Genomic DNA, 24,000 nt, shown 5'->3' on the forward strand with positions numbered 1-24,000 from the left:
GACCGAGGAGGAGAAGCTTCTAGAGAGCCGTTTACACCGAGAACAAGTCGGAAATTCGACGCTGTTGAAGCGGGATAGCGCCTGTGTGGAGTTTAAATCCGTGAGGTGAGAAAGCCGCTCTCTCTCACTCACACACACACACACACACACACACAGAGAGTCGCGCTGAGGAGAGAAAACACACACACGGTAAGAAATTTCAGCTGATTTACAGTAAAACGCCAGCAGCGCTCACCTGAGTGTGTTGGAGTCTGAGGTAAAGTGTCCGCGCGCCGCTTCACTCATTCATATACACTTTTTCTATTGTGGGGGTCAAACACACACTCTCTCTCTCTCTCTCTCACACACACACACACACACTCTCATTCACAACTAGCGCAAAGAGTTTATCCGAGTAGTTTTCAATGAAACCTTCAGCTGTATGAAGGAATTATTCGAGTTAATCATGCGGGAAGATTTAAAAATAAGAATGAAACTTTTTGTTTGTTTTTGGTGTAACTCTTAACGCGCTGGTTAGCATTAGCATGTTTAGCCCGGCCACCTTTTTTTTGCATTGTACAGCCTAATTAGTCCCGACTCACTTCAGAGAATAAAGGGATATAATTAAGCCGAATAAAACTCTAGATTTGAAGTATCCACGGCGTGTGGAGGTGTTTACCTCACAGGTGTTCAGTGGAGTGTGTACATGAGGATGAATAAGTGTGAGCTGCGTGTTGGCTAGCGGAGGCTAATTCAGCGCTACACGAGGTGAAGCTCTCTGAGGTGACGGAGTGTCCACAAAGCGCCGAGTTTAACACCTCACATCCCGGGTTAAAGTGCTCCGGACCCCGGGCTGGAGCGGTTCCGGAGGGTTCGGGGGGAAGGGGGTCTCAGTGTGGAGGAGTTTCCCCCCGGTTCTGAGTGAGAGAGTGGGCTGAGGAAGTGTCCGAGTAAAGGACAATACTGTGTGTGTGTGTGTGTGTGTGTGTGTGTGTGTGTGTGTGTGAGAGGAAGGATTCTCTCGAGGCCAGATGGTCAGTCCCTGTGGGGGATTATTCCCTCACAAGTTCTCCACAAACACAGCGTTAAACCTCACATTTCACCGTGTGTGTGTGAGAGAGAGAGAGAGAGAGAAGGGAAACGGGGTGTGTTATGGTGTGTGTTCGGTATTCCATCGAGTAAAAAGTGTTTGTGAGTGTGTAGTGTGTATAAAATGCTAATGAAGTGCTGGCTTGTGTCCTCATTGTCTCATCACTCCGTGCTAACAGGCTACAAGCTAACACACACGCATACACACGCACGCGCGCAATGTTTAAAGAAATGTTTAGAAAGTTTTATTTTAATCGTGTCTGTAATACTCGGATCACTCTTAGCAGAAATTCCCTTTTAAAAACAGAACATTATAATCAGTGTAAATGTAGTTTAATTTCTCCTTTAAAGTTTTCATTCTCGGATCAATGTTTAGTTTTATATACAATAAATATTTAAAACTTCATAAACAACCAGCACTAAAGCTGTAAAACCCGCTCTCCTCATCCACTTTATTCACTTCGTTTACTTATTTGTTCTCTGTGTGTGTGTGTGTGTGTGTGTACATACTCATGGAGCAGATATGAAGCTGATGAAGAAATGATGGACCATGTAATTATTATTAATTATTATTATTACTTATTGATTTTAATAAAAGCTTTAGTGTTACTGCTCTACAGAGTGAGTGGTGTGTGTGTGTGTGTTACTCTGAGAGTGTGTTTAACTCAACATGGCAGCACTTTAGTGTGTGTGTGTTCATTCATGAAGCAGATATGAAGTGTGTGTGTGTCTCGTTCCTCTGGAACAGGAGCACAGAGTTTGTGTGTTATTCTGTGGAGGTGAAGCTGTGTGTGTGTGTGTGAGAGAGAGCTCTTTCCATGTGGAGAGACTGGTTTTAACACAGGCAGATATGAAGCTATCTCTCTCTCTCTCTCTCTCTCTCTCTCTCTCTCTCTCTCCCATCTCCCCCCATCTCCCATCTCTCTCTGTCTCTCTCTCATCTCTCTCAGTAAGGTGTGTGACAGTGCTGGACTTGAGTCAGTAAATTAGGTGATTAATGAACACTTGGTGTATGATGGAGGTGATGATGATGATGATGATGATGATGATGATGGAGGTGATGATGGTGGTGGAGGTGATGGTGGTGGTGATGGAGGTGATGATTAACTGAGAAAGGGAAATGTTTTTTACACACAAACTTAATATGAAAGGGTTCTTTGTGTGTGTGTCCCCCACATCTGCTCAATCTCGAGCTTCACATCCACAGCGCAGTTTAGAAAACCACCATCGTGATTGTGTGTGTGTGGGGTTTATGGGTTATCAGTCTCCTCCTCTAAAACCCAGTGACAAAGCAAGTGGCCTTTTTCCTTCTCACTAACCCCCTCCCCCTTCATCATCCCTCCATATCCTCTCTTCTTTTTTCCTGTCTCTCTCTCCTTACATACTCTCTCCTTTTACACACACTGTCTCTCTCTTTCCTCTCTCTCTGCTGTCTCTTCTCTTACACACATTCTCTCTCTGTCTCTCACTCGTCATGAGGAAGGATAATGTTTACCACACACACATGCAGTATGTTGTGTCACAGTTGTAGTGATTGTTATATTTTGTGTTTAAATGGTGTTTCACACTCGAGTCCTCTTCAAAAGAACTGAACTCACACCTCTTGATGTGGACCGATCTTCTTTACGGTCCTGCTTCCCTGTCCCTGTAAGAGGACTCGGATCCTTTTTCCGGTCTACCTGAAGCAGCAACGGGGTCTCAGACCTGTTTGGTGGTGTTGAGACTGGGCCTGCTTACTGCGGCCTGAATCCGAGTGCCCCCCCCCCCCCCCCCCCCCGCGTGTCGGTCCGGTTTCAGACTCGTTCAGAACCCTGGTGCATCTGTTCCTCTTGTATCATCACATGTGCATGGAGAACACAATGCCATTCGCTTTAAAAAGATTGATGATATTTATTGTTTTGGTACTTCACAGCGTTCCCCTGCCACCTGTGGAACATGCGTGTTGTGGAATCTAATGATGTCATCGGCTCAAACACACACAGGTTGCTGTACTTCCTGAACGAGAACGGACCCAAGAACGCGGTTTGGTTCCAGTGCAAGCGAACTTTCACCGCCTCCTATGGGTCTTGGGTTCAGTACCGCGGTGTGCTTCCCGTTCCACACGACTGCTTCCACATTAGAGTTCTCGTACAGACGTGCTCTGTGTCAGAACCTGCCAGTGTGAAAGCCCATTGTGTTCTTTCTGCTGCTTTTTAGTCCTAGTCCTCTTGTGTGTTTGTTTATTGTAATTCCTAGAAATGTAGAATGTTCCTCTCTGATGTCAACCCTTCCTTTTCCGCATGCATTGGGTCCGCACAGGAGCTTGTACCCAGAATTTCTTCTAACAGATCGGAGAGGCCGCTTGGCATCAGCTGACTGCGCTGGATCGCGGGTTATCTTGGGTTCTTTCACTGCAGGGCGTGTGGTTAATCCGTCCCGGAGCAGGTTGTGTTCGCAGTGCAGGTTTTTAGAGAACTGAACCGTACACCGAAAGTGAACCGCACGCGGAACACCTCTCAAGACGGTCTTGGTTCGGTTTAAAAGGTTCTGAGGGCACACGTGGGCCTGATATCCAGTGAGCTGTGTTCAGACCTCCTGAGAAGGGCCAAGAAAATAACACTGACCGGTCCTGTGTGAAAGGACACAGATTTATTTCTCTTCAGAGCTGGAGTGTGTGTGTGTGTGTGTGTGTGTGTGTGTGTGAGTGACACTGAAACCCAGGGGTAATTTCTCTCTCTCTCTCGGTTTCACACATGGGGTTCAGGTTCGTACAGCAGGTTTATGAGGTCAGTGATGACATCAGGTGGGGGGATTTTTATACACACATTCCCTCTAACACACAATTTATGATTTTATGAATGGTGTACCTGATGTTATTGGGAGAACTGCATGACAGGTCCAATTTACACACCTGTGAAGGAACTGTAGGGATACAGGGTGAGAGAGACGGGGCCACCGATGCGGCGAGAGAGGGAGAGACGGGGCCACCGGTGTCGAGGGAGAGAGAGAGGGAGAGATGGGGCCACCGGTGCAGAGAGAGAGAGACGGGGCCACCGGTGTGGAGGGATAGAGCGGGGTAGAGATGGGGCCACCGGTGCGGAGGGGGAGAGAGAGAGAGGGAGAGACGGGGCCACCGGTGTGGAGAGGGAGAGAGAGAGACGGGGCCACCGGTGTGGAGGGATAGAGCGGGGTAGAGATGGGGCCACCGGTGCGGAGGGGGAGAGAGAGAGAGAGAGAGAGAGGGAGAGACGGGGCCACCGGTGTGGAGAGGGAGAGAGAGAGAGAGAGAGAGAGGGAGAGACGGGGCCACCGGTGCGGAGAGGGAGAGAAACTGATCCACCGGTGGAGAGATGGGGGGAGACGGATCCACCGGGGGGGAGAGGGAGAGATGGGGGGGGGGGAGACGGATCCACCGGTGGGGGGGAGGGAGAGACGGATCCACCGGTGCGGAGGGAGAGATGGGGGGGGGAGACGGATCCACCGGTGCGGAGGGAGAGATGGGGGGGGGGGAGACGGATCCACCGGTGGGGAGAGGGAGAGAGGGAGAGATGGGGGGGGGGAGACGGATCCACCGGTGGGGAGAGGGAGAGATGGGGGGGGGTAGACGGATCCACCGGTGGGGAGAGGGAGAGATGGGGGGGGGGTAGACGGATCCACCGGTGGGGAGAGGGAGAGATGGGGGGGGTAGACGGATCCACCGGTGGGGAGAGGGAGAGATGGGGGGGGTAGACGGATCCACCGGTGGGGAGAGGGAGAGATGGGGGGGGGTAGACGGATCCACCGGTGGGGAGAGGGAGAGATGGGGGGGGTAGACGGATCCACCGGTGGGGAGAGGGAGAGGGAGAGATGGGGGGGGAGACGGATCCACCGGTGGGGAGAGGGAGAGATGGGGGGGGGGAGACGGATCCACCGGTGCGGAGGGAGAGATGGGGGGGGGGACGGATCCACCGGTGCGGAGGGAGAGATGGGGGGGGGGGACGGATCCACCGGTGCGGAGGGAGAGATGGGGGGGGGGACGGATCCACCGGTGCGGAGGGAGAGATGGGGGGGGGAGACGGATCCACCGGTGCGGAGGGAGAGATGGGGGGGGGAGAGACGGGGCCACCGGTGTGGAGAGGGAGAGAGAGAGACGGGGCCACCGGTGTGGAGGGATAGAGCGGGGTAGAGATGGGGCCACCGGTGCGGAGGGGGAGAGAGAGAGAGGGAGAGACGGGGCCACCGGTGTGGAGAGGGAGAGAGAGAGAGAGAGAGAGGGAGAGACGGGGCCACCGGTGCGGAGAGGGAGAGAAACTGATCCACCGGTGGAGAGATGGGGGGAGACGGATCCACCGGGGGGGAGAGGGAGAGATGGGGGGGGGGGAGACGGATCCACCGGTGGGGGGGAGGGAGAGACGGATCCACCGGTGCGGAGGGAGAGATGGGGGGGGGAGACGGATCCACCGGTGCGGAGGGAGAGATTGGGGGGGAGACGGATCCACCGGTGGGGAGAGGGAGAGAGGGAGAGATGGGGGGGGGAGACGGATCCACCGGTGGGGAGAGGGAGAGATGGGGGGGGAGACGGATCCACCGGTGGGGAGAGGGAGAGATGGGGGGGGAGACGGATCCACCGGTGGGGAGAGGGAGAGATGGGGGGGGGGGAGACGGATCCACCGGTGGGGAGAGGGAGAGATGGGGGGGAGGCGGATCCACCGGTGGGGAGAGGGAGAGATGGGGGGGGAAACGGATCCACCGGTGGGGAGAGGGAGAGATGGGGGGGGAGACGGATCCACCGGTGGGGAGAGGGAGAGATGGGGGGGGGGAGACGGATCCACCGGTGGGGAGAGGGAGAGATGGGGGGGGGGAGACGGATCCACCGGTGGGGAGAGGGAGAGATGGGGGGGGGAGACGGATCCACCGGTGGGGAGAGGGAGAGATGGGGGGGGAGACGGATCCACCGGTGCGGAGGGAGAGATGGGGGGGGGAGAGACGGATCCACCGGTGCGGAGGGAGAGATGGGGGGGGAGAGACGGATCCACCGATGGGGAGAGGGAGAGATGGGGGGGGGGACGGATCCACCGGTGGGGAGAGGGAGAGATTGGGGGGGGAGGAGACGGAGACGGATCCACCGGTGCGGAGGGAGAGATGGGGGCGGGGAGACTGATCCACCGATGGGGAGAGGGAGAGATGGGGGGGAGAGACGGATCCACCGGTGCGGAGGGAGAGATGGGGGGGGAGAGACGGATCCACCGATGGGGAGAGGGAGAGATGGGGGGGGGGACGGATCCACCGGTGGGGAGAGGGAGAGATTGGGGGGGGAGGAGACGGAGACGGATCCACCGGTGCGGAGGGAGAGATGGGGGCGGGGAGACTGATCCACCGATGGGGAGAGGGAGAGATGGGGGGGAGAGACGGATCCACCGGTGCGGAGGGAGAGATGGGGGGGGGGGAGACGGATCCACCGGTGCGGAGGGAGAGATGGGGGGGGAGACGGATCCACCGATGGGGAGAGGGAGAGATGCGGGGGGGAGACGGATCCACCGGTGCGGAGGGAGAGAGAGGGGGAGAGACGGGGTCACCGGTGCGGAGGGAGGGGGAGAGAGAGAGAGAGAGAGAGTTGCACTTGGGGAGGGGGGAGACGGACACACAGACAGGGTCACCGTCACCGGTGGCGTATCATTCCCTGTGTGTGAGGGAGAAAGAGGGACTACAGAAGGAGAGCTGTACATCATCCTTTCACACTGTACTGCTTTCAAATTGCTTAATTTGACAGGAAAATACCACACACACACACAGAGCACATCCTGTCACACACCCGTGCTGACTCAATGTAGAATTACTCACTATAGATGCACTTCCCCAATCCCGTCAACCTACCTGTCTCACTGTCTAAGCTGTCTCTCTCTCTTTAACCTGTCTTTGTTTCTAATCTGTGTATCGTTGTCAGTTCTGTTTCTCTGTCTGACCTGTCCATCATAGTTTTCATATTTCTTTTTAAAGTGTGGTGTTACACACAGACCACTTTATAGAATGTGTGTGCGTGTGTGTGTACACGGCGGGCTCTGCGTGCGTGTGTGTGTACACGGCGGGCTCTGTGTGTGTGTGTGTACGGCGGGCTCTGTGTGTGTGTGTGTGTGTGTGTGTGTACGGCGGGCTGTGTGTGTGTGTGTGTACACGGCGGGCTCTGTGTGTGTGTGTGTGTACGGCGGGCTGTGTGTGTGTGTGTGTGTGTGTGTGTACGGCGGGGTGTGTGTGTGTGTGTGTGTGTGTGTGTGTGTGTGTACGGCGGGCTGTGTGTGTGTGTGTACGGCGGGCTGTGTGTGTGTGTGTACGGCGGGCTGTGTGTGTGTGTGTACGGCGGGCTGTGTGTGTGTGTGTGTGTACGGCGGGCTGTGTGTGTACGGCGGGCTGTGTGTGTACGGCGGGCTGTGTGTGTGTGTGTGTGTGTACGGCGGGCTGTGTGTGTGTGTACGGCGGGCTGTGTGTGTGTGTGTGTACGGCGGGCTGTGTGTGTGTGTGTGTACGGCGGGCTGTGTGTGTGTGTGTACGGCGGGCTGTGTGTGTGTGTGTGTGTACGGCGGGCTGTGTGTGTGTGTGTACGGCGGGCTGTGTGTGTGTGTGTACGGCGGGCTGTGTGTGTGTGTGTGTACGGCGGGCTGTGTGTGTGTGTGTACGGCGGGCTGTGTGTGTGTGTGTGTGTACGGCGGGCTGTGTGTGTGTGTGTACGGCGGGCTGTGTGTGTGTGTGTACGGCGGGCTGTGTGTGTGTGTGTACGGCGGGCTGTGTGTGTGTGTGTACGGCGGGCTGTGTGTGTGTGTGTGTGTGTGTACGGCGGGCGGGCTGTGTGTGTGTGTGTGTGTGTACGGCGGGCGGGCTGTGTGTGTGTGTGTGTGTGTGTGTGTACGGCGGGCGGGCTGTGTGTGTGTGTGTGTGTGTGTGTGTACGGCGGGCGGGCTGTGTGTGTGTGTGTGTGTGTGTGTGTGTACGGCGGGCGGGCTGTGTGTGTGTGTGTGTGTGTGTACGGCGGGCTGTGTGTGTGTGTACGGCGGGGGCTGTGTGTGTGTGTACGGCGGGCTGTGTGTGTACGGCGGGCGCTGTGTGTGTGTACGGCGGGGGCTGTGTGTGTGTACGGCGGGGGCTGTGTGTGTGTGTGTACGGCGGGGGCTGTGTGTGTGTACGGCGGGGGCTGTGTGTGTGTACGGCGGGGGCTGTGTGTGTGTACGGCGGGGGCTGTGTGTGTGTACGGCGGGGGCTGTGTGTGTGTGTACGGCGGGGGCTGTGTGTGGGGGTGTACGGCGGGCTGTGTGGGGGTGTGTGTACGGCGGGGGCTGTGTGTGTGTGTACGGCGGGGGCTGTGTGTGTGTGTACGGCGGGGGCTGTGTGTGTGTGTACGGCGGGGGCTGTGTGTGTGTGTACGGCGGGGGCTGTGTGGGGGTGTACGGCGGGGGCTGTGTGGGGGTGTACGGCGGGGGCTGTGTGGGGGTGTGTGTGGGGGTGTACGGCGGGCCGTGTGTGTGTACGTACGTGTGTACGGCGGGCCGTGTGTGTGTGTACGTACGTGTGTACGGTGGGCCGTGTACGTGTATGTACGGCGGGGGTGTGTGTGTGTGTACGGCGGGGGTGTGTGTGTGTGTACGGCGGGGGGGGTGCGTACGTACGTGTGCACGGCGGGCCGTGTGTGTGTGTGTGTACACGTACGTGTGTACAGCGGGCTGTGTGTGTGTACACGTACGTGTGTACAGCGGGCTGTGTGTGTGTGTGTGTGTGTACACGTACGTGTGTACAGCGGGCTGTGTGTGTGTGTGTGTACGTGTACGGCGGGCTGTGTGTGTGTGTGTGTGTGTGTGTACGGCGGGGGCTGCGTGGGTGTGTGTACGTACGTGTACACGGCGGGGGCTGCGTGGGTGTGTGTACGTACGTGTGTACGGTGGGCTGCGTGTGTGTATGACGTGTGCGTGTGTACGGCGGGCTGTGTGCGTTTGTGTGTGCGCCCGTACGGGGGGGTGTGTGTGTGTGTACGGCGGGGGGGTGTGTGTGTGTACGGCGGGGGTGGGGGTGTGCGTACGTACGTGTGCACGGCGGGCTGCGTGTGTGTGTGTGTGTGTGTGTGTGTACGGTGTGTGTGTGTGTACGGCGGGCTGCGTGTGTGTGTGTACGGCGGGCTGCGTGTGTGTGTGTACGGCGGGCTGCGTGTGTGTGTGTACGGCGGGCTGCGTGTGTGTGTGTACGGCGGGCTGCGTGTGTGTGTGTGTGTGTGTGTGTACGGCGGGCTGCGTGTGTGTGTGTGTACGGCGGGCTGCGTGTGTGTGTGTGTGTGTGTGTGTGTGTGTGTGTGTGTGTGTGTGTGTGTGTACGGCGGGCTGCGTGTGTGTGTGTGTGTACGGCGGGCTGCGTGTGTGTGTGTGTACGGCGGGCTGCGTGTGTGTGTACGTACGGCGGGCTGCGTGTGTGTGTGTGTGTGTACGTACGGCGGGCTGCGTGTGTGTACGTACGTACGGCGGGCTGCGTGTGTGTGTGTACGTACGGCGGGCTGCGTGTGTGTGTGTACGTACGGCGGGCTGCGTGTGTGTACGTACGTACGGCGGGCTGCGTGTGTGTGTGTACGTACGGCGGGCTGTGTGTGTGTGTACGGCTGTGTGTGTGTGTACGGCTGTGTGTGTATGGCTGTGTGTGTGTGTGTATATGGCTGTGTGTGTGTGTATATGGCTGTGTGTGTGTGTGTGTGTGTGTACGGCTGTGTGTGTGTGTGTGTACGGCTGTGTGTGTGTGTGTGTGTATATGGCTGTGTGTGTGTGTGTATATGGCTGTGTGTGTGTGTGTGTATATGGCTGTGTGTGTGTGTATATGGCTGTGTGTGTGTGTGTGTGTGTACGGCTGTGTGTGTGTGTGTATATGGCTGTGTGTGTGTGTGTGTGTGTATACGGCGGGCTGTGTGTGTGTACGGCTGTGTGTGTGTACGTACGACAGGCTGTGTGTGTGTATGGCTGTGTGTGTGTGTGTGTACGGCGGGCTGTGTGTGTGTACGGCTGTGTGTGTGTACGGCTGTGTGTGTGTACGTACGACAGGCTGTGTGTGTGTGTGTGTACGGCGGGCTGTGTGTGTGTATGGCTGTGTGTGTGTGTGTGTGTGTGTGTGTGTACGGCTGTGTGTGTGTACGTACGACAGGCTGTGTGCGCGCGTGCGTGTACGGCGGGCTTTGTGTGTGTACGGCGGGGGGTTTGTGTACGTACGGCGGGGCGTGCGTGTGTGTGTGTACGGCGGGCTGTGTGTGTGTGTACGGCGGGCTGTGTGTGTGTACGGCGGGCTGTGTGTGTGTGTACGGCGGGCTGTGTGTGCGTGCAGCGGTCTGTGTGTGTGCGCGTGCGGCGGGGTGTGTGTGTGGCGGGCTGTGTGTGTGTACGGCGGGCTCTGTGTGTGTGTACGGCGGGCTGTGTGTGTGTGTGTGTGTGTGTGTACGGCGGGCTGTGTGTGTGTACGGCGGGCTGTGTGTGTGTGTGTGTGTGTACGGCGGGCTGTGTGTGTATGGCGGGCTGTGTGTGTGTGTACGGCGGTGTGTGTGTGTGTGTGTGTGTGTGTGTACGGCTGTGTGTGTACGGCTGTGTGTGTACGGCTGTGTGTGTACGGCTGTGTGTGTACGGCTGTGTGTGTACGGCTGTGTGTGTGTGTACGGCTGTGTGTGTGTGTACGGCTGTGTACGGCGGGCTGTGTGTGTGTGTACGGCTGTGTGTGTGTGTACGGCTGTGTGTGTGTGTACGGCTGTGTGTGTGTGTACGGCTGTGTACGGCGGGCTGTGTGTGTGTACGGCGGGCTGTGTGTGTGTGTGTGTGTGTGTGTGTGTACGGCGGGCTGTGTGTGTGTGTACGGCGGGCTGTGTGTGTGTGTACGGCGGGCTGTGTGTGTGTGTGTGTGTGTACGGCGGGCTGTGTGTGTGTGTGTACGGCAGGCTGTGTGTGTGTGTGTACGGCGGGCTGTGTGTGTGTACGGCGGGCTGTGTGTGTGTGTGTGTGTGTACGGCGGGCTGTGTGTGTGTGTGTGTGTGTACGGCGGGCTGTGTGTGTGTGTGTGTGTGTACGGCGGGCTGTGTGTGTGTGTGTGTGTGTACGGCGGGCTGTGTGTGTGTGTGTGTGTGTGTGTACGGCGGGCTGTGTGTGTGTGTGTGTGTGTGTGTACGGCGGGCTGTGTGTGTGTACGGCGGGCTGTGTGTGTGTACGGCGGGCTGTGTGTGTGTGTGTGTGTACGGCGGGCTGTGTGTGTGTGTGTGTGTGTACGGCGGGCTGTGTGTGTGTGTACGGCGGGCTGTGTGTGTGTGTGTGTGTGTACGGCGGGCTGTGTGTGTGTACGGCGGGCTGTGTGTGTGTGTGTGTGTACGGCGGGCTGTGTGTGTGTACAGCGGGCTGTGTGTGTGTGTGTGTGTACGGCGGGCTGTGTGTGTGTGTGTACGGCGGGCTGTGTGTGTGTACAGCGGGCTGTGTGTGTGTGTGTGTGTGTGTGTGTGTGTGTGTGTGTGTACGGCGGGCTGTGTGTGTGTGTACGGCGGGCTGTGTGTGTGTGTGTACGGCGGGCTGTGTGTGTGTGTGTACGGCGGGCTGTGTGTGTGTGTACGGCGGGCTGTGTGTGTGTGTACGGCTGTGTGTGTGTGTGTGTGTGTGTGTGTGCGGTGGGCTGTGTGTGTGTGCGGCGGGCTGTGTGTGTGTGTGTGTACGGCGGGGTGTGTGTGTACAGCGGGGTGTGTGTGTGTGTGTGTGTGCGTGCGCGCGCACGTGGCAGGCTGTGTGTGTGTGTGTCTGTCTCCGTGTGTGTGTGCGTGTTTAGAAGTGCACCTTAGTGCTTGTAACCTCCACTCGCTGGTTGGTCGTTGTCGGGCAGTGTTGGGTAAAATCGGTCTTTCTGCCAGCATCAGTCAGTGGTATCGACTTTGGTGTGGAGTATCGTGTACTTTTAATGATCTCGGTACCGACTACTAGAATTTTGGTGTCGTGACATCGTGATATCCATGCGTGTGTGTGTGTGTGTGAGAGAGAGAGTCGTGGTCAGGGACACCCCTCCCTCAGTTCAGAGAAGTTTATAGAGCGGCGTGTGTACAGTGTTGCTGCATCAGTGTGGATAATAATGAGATTTAAATATCAATAGTAATGATATAATGAAGCAATAATATTATAATAATAATATAATAAAGAAGAATTAAAAAGTAATGATTACAGATATAGGTAAATAAATATAAATGAAGTGATTGAGTGTAAGGTGTGTGTGTGTGTGTGTGTGTGTACAAGTTACAGGTGAAGGAGAGAGTGAATATATACAGTGAGATGAGATGGGAGCAGTAGCTGTTTCTCAGCATGTGCAGATCAGAGATTAATTTCACTGCAGCAGGTGCGTGACTCCGCCCCCAGTAGCACCTGTATTTGGACTCCGCCCCCAGTAGCACCTGTATTTGCTTTGTTTCTTATAAGATGGAAAACTGTGGTAAGAGCTTGGAGACTTTCTCCAGGTGTTTTTCTGGAAGGTGTTACAGTGAAGGAGAAAGTGTCTCTCACCCTCACCTGTGTTACTCACTCACACTCCTTCTTCCTCTGGAAGACGTGTGTGTGCATTTCTCTGTTGTGAGGCTGTGATCACTGATCCTGCAGTGTGTAAGGTTCTGTGTCTCAGGCGCTGAAGAGATGTTCTACCTGCTTGTATTTTCTATTTAGACCCTGATAACGTTCTACTTTACTTTCACTTTCACTTTCACTTTCCCAGTACAGATGTGCATGTTTACTGGTTTATTGTAATCTGGTGTATTATAATCTGGTTTAGTTTAATCTGGTTTAGTTTAGTGGAGCTGGTCTGAAGCTGAGTGTTAGATGTTGGTGGGTTTGTGAGGTTCAGAGACAGCTGACAGAGGGGACGGGTTTTAGGGCTCTCGGGTTTTAAGGGCTTTATTTTGAAGTGTATTAGAGGAGCGTGACTTAAGATGAGTCCAGAACGTAAGAGATGGTTTTTGAATATTTAGAAATAAGGATATCTGCCTAATTCAGCTCTGCGTGTGTTAGTTGGTGGTGTTCTCTGCACTCTCAGAACATTTGGACAGAATTCTGTATGCAGGGACTCTATGGGGTGTTTGTCCCATCTAGAGAAGTCGTCCTGACCGAGCCCCACACTTCATCCATAATAATAATAATAATAATAATGTCGCACATTTAGCAGCAGATTGTGACGGAGAGGTCTACTCTGTGAATTTGTCTTTAATGGCACAGAAATCTCTTCTTGCTTTCTGTTTTAATGTGTTCACTGCCCGAGTGAAGTCACCTGAAGCTCTGATCTTTAAGCTGAGTTAGTCGTAATGTAGAGTGTGTTCTAGGACAGAGTTTCCCACAGAGTGAATTTCTGCCTGCTTTCCTGTAATCTGGTTCTGTTTGTAAAATCATTATTAGCTTTTGTCTGATTGCCTGTCAGGGTCCAGCTGTGACCGTAGACCTCTAGCAGGTCCAGCTGTGACCGTAGACCTCCAGCAGGTCCAGCTGTGACCGTAGACCTCCAGCAGGTCCAGCTGTGACGGTAGATCTCCCGCAGGCCCAGCTGTGACGGTAGATGGATCTCCAGCAGGCCCAGCTGTGACGGTAGATCTGCAGCAGGCCCAGCTGTGACGGTAGATCTGCAGCAGGTCCAGTTGAAGCTGTAGCCTGTGCAGTGGCTGAAAGCAGGACCAGGTCTTCTGTATAGAAGAGGACTTTCACCTCAGGATGATTGAAATTGAGGCCAGGTGTTGTGGATTGTTCCAGTGACGCTGATAACTCATTGATGTATATGTTGAATATACATCTCTCTCTCTCACTCACTGTATGTGTGTGTGTGTGTGTGTGTGTGTGTGTGTGTATATATATATATATACACACACACACACACACACATACATACATACATACATACATATATATGTATATGCGTGTGTGTGTGTGTGTGGAATGAGGGATTGCCGTGGTGAGATCTGTTAATCAGTGACTTTTGGGCACAGTGTTAGAGGTAGGCAGTGTGTTAATGACTGCAATCACACACACTTGGTGGGTCATTTCACTAACCGCTCATTCAGGTTTTAACCTTTATTCCGATCTTTTTGTCAGCATCACACTGGTTTACAGCTCCTTTTACATTTAGTGTGTGTGTGTGTGTGTGTGTGTGAGAGAGAGAGAGAGAATGAATCTCAGCTTGACTCATTCCGCCTCGTGTGTGAGAATGTGAATGAATTTCGACTTGCTCCTCCGTGTGTGTGTGTGTGTGTGTGTGTGTGTGTGTGTTTCTCCTCCATTTGTTGCTGTTGAAGCGGGTGAACATGTGAAATTAGATTTCCTGCTTAACCCCGCTGCATGATTATTCACATGTGTTAGCAATCAGACCAGCGTCGGCTGCAGTATCGTTCTCATTCAGTAACCTGTAGAACATCAGGAGAACCTTCAGCACTCTGACTGTCTCACTGACCTCACAGAGCGTTAGACAGGTGTCGTCCTGATCTGGGCTTCAGGTCATGTGATGAGAGACAGGTGAGGAAGAGCCTGGGGTTCGGGGTTCTCTCTGCTTTTAAAATAAAGCTATTTAAGCACTTTGCTGAACTTATCACCTGTGATTGGCTGATCCTAAGCCCTGCCCACTCCTGGTTACTGTTGCTATGCAGGATAATGTTAAGAAACCTTTAATCAGTATGAAGTGTTGATTGGAGGCAAGAGAGTGAGGCGTGGCTTGGTGTTCAACGGGACGCTGATTCTGAAACAAACCAATAAATTAACATCATTCAATTAGGACAAAAGTAATGGCACCCTATAAAAGGAGGCCGAGCGTGTGTGTGGTAGCTGATGTGCTGCAGTGGCTGAGCTGTATTACTGTAAGATTTAACACACGCCGTGTTCACAGGGTGCTTTTTCACAGTTTACTCCCTGTTGCCTTTTATGGGGATTTGTGGGCGTGGCCTGGTAGTTCTATGGCAGATTGCTGTTGATCAATGAAGACTTAAATGTGAAGATAATTGTGAGAGAATTTTTGTGAAAGGTGATAAATGAGGCCGTGTGTGTTTTAAAGTGAGATTAAAGAGAGAGTAGACCATAATGAGCTCTGTGGTGCTAACAGGAAATGCTTTGTGTTGATGTTTCTCAGCACTTCCTGTGCAGTTCCCGTCACACTGCTGCCGCTGTTGTGTGTTTATTTCCTCAGTAATATAGTGTTCTTAATATACAGAACATCTGTAAAAATGTGTGTGCTCTTGTGACGTGTGTCCGTGTGTGTGCTCACCATCCATTCACAACTCTCGCTGTGTGTGTGTGTGTGTGAAATAGGTCAGTCCCTCTTCATTCCTCTTCCTCTATACCAAAGTGTGTAGCTGTTTCGTCAGGAGCTCTAAGGGAGTGTGTGAATATATGAATGTGCTACTGCTACATGCTCATGTGTTGAACGTCTTCACTGTTCAGTGATGGAGACTCGAGTGCAGAACTGTTTGTGGTAATTGTAGTGCTAAAGCTATCATAGCATAACTGTTCATATGAACTGAGGTCCAGAGCATCTTTATGGTGTTTAAGTGGAACCGTCCTCAGTAATCTCAGTGATCTTTAGTCTGCACCATATGGGGACATCCTCAGCAGCATGTGACCTCCAACTGATGAGAACTCCAACCAGAAGTAGGACATCAGGATGGATCAGGCAGGTCTGGAGAGCAGAAGGGTCAGGATCACTGGCATCTCAGGAGCATCATGTGCAGCTCGACACAGAGAGAGAGAGAGAGAGAGAGAGAGAGAGAGAGAGAGAGAGAGAGAGAGATTATTAGGTATGATAATTGTCCTGTAATGTTTAAGGAATGGTGACGGTGAACGGACAAACCGCGCCCAAGCAAACTGGACCAGCAAAAGTGGTGAGAGCAGGAAACCCCTGATCCAGCAGAGGAGGAAAGGTTGGAGTTTTTGGAGATGCGACCAACTGGCAGACGTCCAGAGAGATCACCACCAAGGAAGTGCAGGGGTGTAAGAAGGCATCAGCGAACATGGAGTTTAAAGAGAAGAGGGACGGCAAGGAGACGATGGAAGAGAAGAGGGACGGCGAGGAGACGATGGAAGAGAAGAGGGACGGCGAGGAGACGGAGGAAGAGAAGAGGGACGGCGAGGAGACGATGGAAGAGAAGAGGGACGGCGAGGAGACGATGGAAGAGAAGAGGGACGGCGAGGAGACGATGGAAGAGAAGAGGGACGGCGAGGAGACGGAAGAGGAGAGGGACGGCGAGGAGACGGAAGAGGAGAGGGACGGCGAGGAGACGGAAGAGGAGAGGGACGGCGAGGAGACGGAAGAGGAGAGGGACGGCGAGGAGACGGAAGAGGAGAGGGACGGCGAGGAGACGGAAGAGGAGAGGGACTGAAGAGAAGAGGGACGGCGAGGAGACGATGGAAGAGAAGAGGGACGGCGAGGAGACGATGGAAGAGAAGAGGGACGGCGAGGAGACGGAAGAGAAGAGGGACTGAAGAGAAGAGGGACGGCGAGGAGACGGAAGAGAAGAGGGACGGCGAGGAGACGGAAGAGAAGAGGGACGGCGAGGAGACGGAAGAGAAGCAGAAGATCAAGTTGGAAGATTCAGGAGAGGAGAAGACCGAAGACTTGAACAAGAACAACGCTTTCAGGAAGAAAGGAAATAAGCATATGTGGGTTCCTCTGATGATCGAGATGAAGTCTGAGGGACCACGAGAGTGCTCGGACTCCAGGGACAACGCACGCCAGGGGGAAACTCCCAGAATGCACCACAACAACAAGAACAAGCTCAGAGTCTGGCACAGAGGGAAATACGAGCGTAATCAGAGATGATCATGACAAGGGGAGGGGCGGGGGAGGGGGAGGTCACTATGACGATCAGTACAGCTCACACTAAATCTCAAGTGGAGTGTGTGTGTGTGTGTGTGTGAGTGTGTGTGTGAGGTGTTTATCCAGGTCTGGTGCACTTGTGTACGTTTCCTCATATTTCTGTGGATTACTAAGAAATTCTTCCTGATGTTCTGATTAGAACTGTGTGTGAGCGCGAGTGTGTGTGTGCGCTTGTGAATTGATGATGATTTATGTTTGGTTGTAGAGAAGATGCCAAGGGGAAACTTCCTTGAGTCATCACTCAAACACATGCTGTCTCTCTCTCTGTCTGTATGTCTCTCTGTCAGTTTCTCCCTGTCTGTATGTCTCTCTCTGTTTCTCTCTGTATGTGTCTCTCTCTCTCTGTATGTGTGTGTCTCTCTCTCTGTATGTGTGTGTCTCTCTCTCTGTATGTGTGTGTGTCTCTCTCTCTGTATGTGTGTGTGTCTCTCTCTCTGTATGTGTGTGTGTCTCTCTCTGTATGTGTGTGTGTCTCTCTCTGTATGTGTGTGTGTCTCTCTCTGTATGTGTGTGTCTCTCTCTCTGTATGTGTGTGTCTCTCTCTCTGTATGTGTGTGTCTCTCTCTCTGTATGTGTCTCTCTCTCTCTCTGTATGTGTCTCTCTCTCTGTATGTGTCTATCTCTCTCTGTATGTGTGTGTCTCTCTCTCTGTATGTGTCTCTCTCTCTCTGTATGTGTCTCTCTCTCTCTGTATGTGTCTCTCTCTCTCTGTATGTGTCTCTCTCTCTCTCTCTGTATGTGTCTCTCTCTCTCTGTATGTGTCTCTCTCTCTCTGTGTGTGTCTCTCTCTCTCTCTGTGTGTGTCTCTCTCTCTCTGTATGTGTCTCTCTCTCTCTGTGTGTGTCTCTCTCTCTCTGTATGTGTCTCTCTCTCTCTCTCTGTATGTGTCTCTCTCTCTCTGTATGTGTCTCTCTCTCTCTGTGTGTGTCTCTCTCTCTCTGTGTGTGTCTCTCTCTCTCTGTATGTGTGTCTCTCTCTCTCTCTGTATGTGTCTCTCTCTCTGTATGTCTCTTCCTCTATGCATCATGTGTAATACAGTATGCTGTAGTAATAATTTCAGTGTTGTGTGTGTGTGTGTGTGTGTGTGTGTCTGTCTGTACAGGAAGTGGCAGTGGCCCGCTCCACACAGACGGCTGTCTCACGTTACTCAGCCTCAGTTTTCTCTTTTCCGTATGCAACAGGAAATGGATGTATATTACATAAGAGGTGGGGGGTGGAGTCTCTGTGGGGTGGAACTGTTTACCATTACTCAACATTTTCCCCCGTGTGTGTGTGCGTGTGAGAGAGAGAGAGAGATCAGTGGCAGGAAGATGACTTTCATTTCTACTTGACTGAGCAGGAGGCTCTCTCTGTATCAGATAAGAGAATGTTTGAGTTTGGAGATTTCTGATGGTGCTGTGATGATGGTGAAGGTGATGGTGAAGATGGCTGTGAATGAAGGACACACACTTACACACACGGGCTCTTTGCTCGGATCTCTCATCATACCATGTTTAACATGTTTTAGCATCAAATTAACATTTACATCATTCACTTTCAATCAGTTTCACTTTCTACTCTGATCTGCTGAATTAATATTTAAATCAGTCCGTGGGGGGGGGGGGGGTGATCCTGCATCGGTTTGAGCTTCTAGACTTCTAGGATTTGAAGCCGAATCAATACGTACAGGTTATAAATCTGAATTGGAGTCCGAGGTTGCGTTCACACCTGGCTTTAACGTGTGTTCTGGGTGATGGGATAGTCAGGTGTGAACAGGGTCCGGAAGGTGTGTCTAGAAGGTGAAGGACAACAACTAATTGCCCTCACTGTGAGACTGTCTGGCTCTGAAGGTTCGAGCTCTCTGCTGTAAGCTAATGGATAAAGACGCCGCTGTTGCAGCAGAAACCAGCTGCTTCTCATAGTTTCACTCATCACCTCAAGTTTCGTTAGAAGACCACCTGATTAAAATGTTTAAACAGTTTGTGAATCCATGAGATTAGCTATTAGGGACATTTCTGCCTGAAGATAAATACTGCAGAAGACGGATATAATAAACGTGTGTGTGTGACTGCTTCTCTCCAGCAGAAACCATCTATGTAATCCATTCACAAGTGCTCACTGAAGATGTGTTCAAAATGCCAGGTGTGTCGCTGTTCGATTGCGATCCACTCACCCTGGACAGGTCTTATTGCCAGGTGTGGATGTGGCCAGAGTCGACGCGCTCAGGACACGACTCTGAATCGGTTTCGGAGTCGACGCGTTCGGGGCACGACTCTGAATCGGTTTCGGAGTCGACGCGTTCGGGGCACGATTCTGAATCGGTTTCGGAGACGACGCGTTCGGGGCACGACTCTGAATCGGTTTCGGAGTCGACGCGTTCGGGGCACGACTCTGAATCGGTTTCGGAGTCGACGCGTTCGGGGCACGATTCTGAATCGGTTTCGGAGTCGACGCGTTCGGGGCACGACTCTGAATCGGTTTCGGAGTCGACGCGTTCGGGACACGACTCTGAATCGGTTTCGGAGCCGACGCGTTCGGGACACGACTCTGAATCGGTTTCGGAGCCGACGCGTTCGGGACACGACTCTGAATCGGTTTCGGAGCCGACGCGTTCGGGACACGACTCTGAATCGGTTTCGGAGCCGACGCGTTCGGGACACGACTCTGAATCGGTTTCGGAGCCGACGCGTTCGGGGCACGACTCTGAATCGGTTTCGGAGCCGACGCGTTCGGGGCACGATTCTGAATCGGTTTCGGAGACGACGCGTTCGGGACACGACTCTGAATCGGTTTCGGAGCCGACGCGTTCAGGAATCAGTTTTTCAGTGTAGTGCTGTGTTGTGAGTTTGAATCTGAATCAGTTTAATTTGACTCGCAGGAAGGTTGTATTTTTATTGTTGGAGTTTTAGAAATGGAGGGAAGAGAAAATAGGAGCTGGAGAGAAACTGAAGAGAAGAGAGGGGGAGGGAGGTTGGTGAACGAGAGGCCAAATGAAGAGCAAAAGGGGAGGAGCAGTGTGTGTATGTGTGTGATGGGGGGATGTTGGTTGAAGTTGAAGCGATGCATTCCTCACCCACCCCCTCTCTTGCATGCGCACGCTCAGCCTCTAATCGAGGACACACACACACACACACACACACGCACACAAAATCTCCGGCCTGGTTTATCTCACATCTCCATAATTCCCTCAGCTCATCTGATTATGCTGTCCAGGTTAAGGACACACACACAGAGATGTGTGTGTGTGTGTGTGTGTGTGTGTGTACACATACACACACTCGCCAAGACGCGCAGATGTGGCTGTAAACACACACACACACACACACACACACACACACACACACACACACACACGTGCTCCTGCGGCAGCACAAAGGGCTTTGGGTTGGAGGCTGGGTTTCAGCAGGTGGGAGGCCCGGCAGCTGCTCCACTTTAACTACTGCCTGCTCCTTTTGTTCTTTATGAATTGTAAAGACTGAATGAATGAGTTTGGGGTGTGTGTGTGTGTGTGTCCTTTTGTTGGTGAGGGGGAGAAAAGGCTTGGGTGGAGGGGCAGGGATTAGAGGATGGCTTGAGAGTCAGTTACAACTGACCTAACTGAAGTGGGGAATAAAAAGGAGAAAAGAAAAAGACTTGAAAACTTGATTGAGGGGTAAAATGATGAAGGGGACTCTGTGCTGTGTCTAAAACTGCATTTTGTTCACTAAGTAGTGCACTATTTTGAGAGTTTTACCATTTTGTAGAGTTCTCCAGAAGCTTTGTCTCCCCAATACGGCCACAGTGCACTGGAGTAGTTCCAGTGATCCATACAGGGAGTAGGGAGTAGGGCACAGTGTACAGCCTGTAGGGTATAGGGAGTAGGGCACAGGATACAGCGAGTAGGGCACAGGATACAGAGAGTAGGGAGTAGGGCACAGGATACAGCGTGTAGGGCACAGGATACAGAGAGTAGGGAGTAGGGCACAGGATACAGCGTGTAGGGCACAGGATACAGAGAGTAGGGAGTAGGGCACAGTGTACAGCCTGTAGGGTATAGGGAGTAGGGCACAGGATACAGCGAGTAGGGCACAGGATACAGAGAGTAGGGAGTAGGGCACAGGATACAGCCTGTAGGGAGTGGGGCACAGGATACAGCCTGTAGGGAGTGGGGCACAGGATACAGGGAGTAGGGCACAGGACACAGCAAGTAGGGAATAGGGCACAGGATACAGCGAGTAGGGTGCAGGATACAGCCTGTAGGGAGTAGGGCACAGGATACAGCGAGTAGGGTGCAGGATACAGCCTGTAGGGAGTAGGGCACAGGATACAGCGAGTAGGGTGCAGGATACAGCCTGTAGGGCACAGGATACAGCAAGTAGGGTGCAGGGTACAGCGAGTAGGGCGCAGGATACAGCCGGTAGGGAATAGGGCACAGGATACAGCCGGTAGGGAGCAGGATACAGCCTGTAGGGAGTAGGGCACAGGATACAGCCTGTAGGGAGTAGGGCACAGGATACAGCGAGTAGGGTGCAGGGTACAGCCTGTAGGGAGTAGGGCACAGGATACAGCGAGTAGGGTGCAGGGTACAGCCTGTAGGGAGTAGGGCACAGGATACAGCGAGTAGGGTGCAGGGTACAGCCTGTAGGGAGTAGGGTGCAGGATACAGCGAGTAGGGTGCAGGGTACAGCGAGTAGGGTGCAGGATACAGCCTGTAGGGATTAGGGCACAGGATACAGCCGGTAGGGAGTAGGGCACAGGATACAGCCTGTAGGGAGCAGGGCACCTGCTTCCTTAAGTTTTACACTGAAACATGTCTGAGTCTGGGCAGGAAGTGCAGGGCGTTGGGCAGGAAGTGCAGTATGTTGTGTACTGTGTTTTTGTATAAACTCTTCTCTCTTAGCTGTACACGAGTGGTCATAAACAGATTGTTATTGTGCAGTCCGAGATCCGTTTTCTGTTATTTATGTTAAAATGTATAAAATGTTCCTAATTTATTCCTGTACTCTCTCCCTGCAGGTCTTAATCGGCTGACGCGGCGTTCCCTGATGTGAGTTAAGGAAACATGGAGTGACATGCTGCAGATTAGCTAGCGGATTAGCTGTTGCTTTAGAGGACGTGTGCAGTGCATGTTTTCTTTTTTTCCCCACTTTGTCCATCTGAACATCAAACATGGCCGACCCGGGAATGATGAGTCTCTTCGGAGATGATGGGAATTTATTCTCGGATGGTCTAGAAGGCTTGGGGGATTGTGGGTACCCCACCCAAGGCCAAGCCAATCCGATGAACCAACAGATGACGCACGAGCACCAAGCTTACAGCCAGATTCCTTCTTCCCTCCACCTTCCCACTCCTGCTGTTCCCCCTCAGCCCAAAATGGGACACCACTTTGACCATTTCGGGCAGTATGACCCTCAAGGAGGCCGGATGATGGCGAACGGTCCTGCCCCTGGCCCGGCTAACGGGATTTCGTCTCCTCATTCACGCTACCATGGAGGGAACGGCACAGCTGGTGGGCATCACGTCTACACAGGAGCACAGGGTGATGGGAGAGGAGCAGGAGCAGGACAGTCGTTCCAGGACGGCGGAGGAGCCACACCCGGAAGTAACTGGGGTCCTCAAGGGATGCAGATGCCTGACCAAAATCGAGCACAGTTTCCCCAGTCACAGCAGCAGCAAGTTCACGGTCACCAAATGGGTCCTTACATGGGACGCACTGAATTTGGTGGAATGCAGGGGCATAGCCAGACTCCGACTCCGCCAAGGATGAACCACTTTCCTCAAGGTTTGCCTCAGGAAGCGAACCGTTTCATGGGACACATGGGAACCAATATGGCGTCTCCGGCCATGCGGCATCCGTCTCAGACTCCGCAGCATCAGCAGGCTGCTCAGCAGTTTCTGCATCATCACCCGGAGTTTCCCCAAAGTCCATCAAAGCAGCAGCAGCAGCAGCAGCAGATGATGGGAGGACGAGGCCACCAGAACATGGGCTTTAGTATGAACAACCAGCAAGTCGCTAACAGCAGCTCAGGTCAATACGCTCCTTATCCTCAATATGGCGGCCTGAATCAGGGATTAGCCAACACTTCAGGGATGAGCCTCAATACCAGCAGTAACCCCAATGCTCCTGTGCAGTGTTACCCCACCCCTGCAGGGCCACAGTGTTACCCAGTCAACCAGTTACCCCCTCAGAATATGCATCCGACACAGCCCAAAATGCCCCAGCAGCAGCCGCAGCAGCAACACCTCGCTCCTCCACCGACTCCTCAGGGATCTTACGCTTCTCCGCCTTCCATGTCACCCATGAGGAGCCTGGGGGGCAACCCTGCTGGAACGCCGCCCCCTCAAAGGTGCCAGGGTCAGATCTCGCACCCGCAGCAGCATCCTCAGATGTACGGCACCTTGTCGCCCAATCAGAGAGCGATGAGCGCGCCCAATCACACAGAGGTTCTCCCACCGCAGCTGCAGACATCTACGCTGCAGTTCCAGCAGGTGCAGCAGGTGAGAAGTCCACCTGCGCTGTCTGTGCCCCAGCAGCCCCCGGGCTCGTCTCCACCGCTCCCGCAGGGGAACTGGGCCTCCAGCACACACTCGTCACCACCAGCTAACCACCAAGTGCCTCACATGCAGGTGTGTGTGTGTGTGTGTGTGTGTGTGTGTGTGTATGCAGGGAGAAGGGTAGATTAGTGGGTAGATATGGAACATTGTCTCTTTGTGCAGGTGAGTTGGGGGTGGGGGATAAAGCAAAGTCATGTCATTAGGTGTGTGTGTGTGTTTGGTCTTTCGGAAAGTCCTCGTTGTGTGCAGGTGGGTGGTTGAGGGGCTTCCTTTGAAGTTGGGAAATATTTTTATTTTCTTTGATCTTTGTATATAAAAAGTACAAATTATGCTAATTTATACAATTATCTGTCACCTCCACATTATAACCTTTTATAGTGTTAATGAGTGTTAATGATGTACATAGTCGCACCAGTGACCTTAACGTTATGTTGGAATGTGTGAACATTTAGTGTGTGTGTGGTGCTGAAACCTGGACCAGAGCTGAGGTCAGTGATGGTGTGTGTGTGTGCGTGTGCGTGTGTGAGGTCAGTGATGAAGAGTAGTGATCAGCTTAGCTTAAATGGTTATTTATGCTTGTTGTCATGGTTACAGTGA

At 53.3% G+C, this 24,000-nt stretch overlaps 1 protein-coding gene across 4 annotated transcripts in view; it reads left to right on the forward strand.

Moving 5' to 3' along the window:
- The window catches only part of LOC128621274 (chromodomain-helicase-DNA-binding protein 7-like), a 35,186-nt gene that overhangs the window by 288 nt on the left and 10,898 nt on the right, over positions 1-24,000 (forward strand). For 2 of the 4 annotated variants that reach the window (XM_053646915.1, XM_053646913.1), the window contains exons 1-2: positions 1-105; positions 21,865-23,475. The exon at positions 1-105 is cut by the window's left edge. In XM_053646915.1, the coding sequence (XP_053502890.1) occupies positions 22,018-23,475 (1,458 nt within the window). In that variant the 5' untranslated portion in view covers positions 1-105; positions 21,865-22,017. Of the gene's footprint in view, positions 106-12,299; positions 12,394-21,864; positions 23,476-24,000 lie in introns of all 4 variants that reach the window. The other 2 variants (XM_053646914.1, XM_053646916.1) reach the window with 2 other exon arrangements.

This window comes from Ictalurus furcatus, chromosome 17, assembly GCF_023375685.1.
Source record: "Ictalurus furcatus strain D&B chromosome 17, Billie_1.0, whole genome shotgun sequence".
In the NCBI taxonomy this organism is placed as follows: Eukaryota; Metazoa; Chordata; class Actinopteri; order Siluriformes; family Ictaluridae; genus Ictalurus; species Ictalurus furcatus.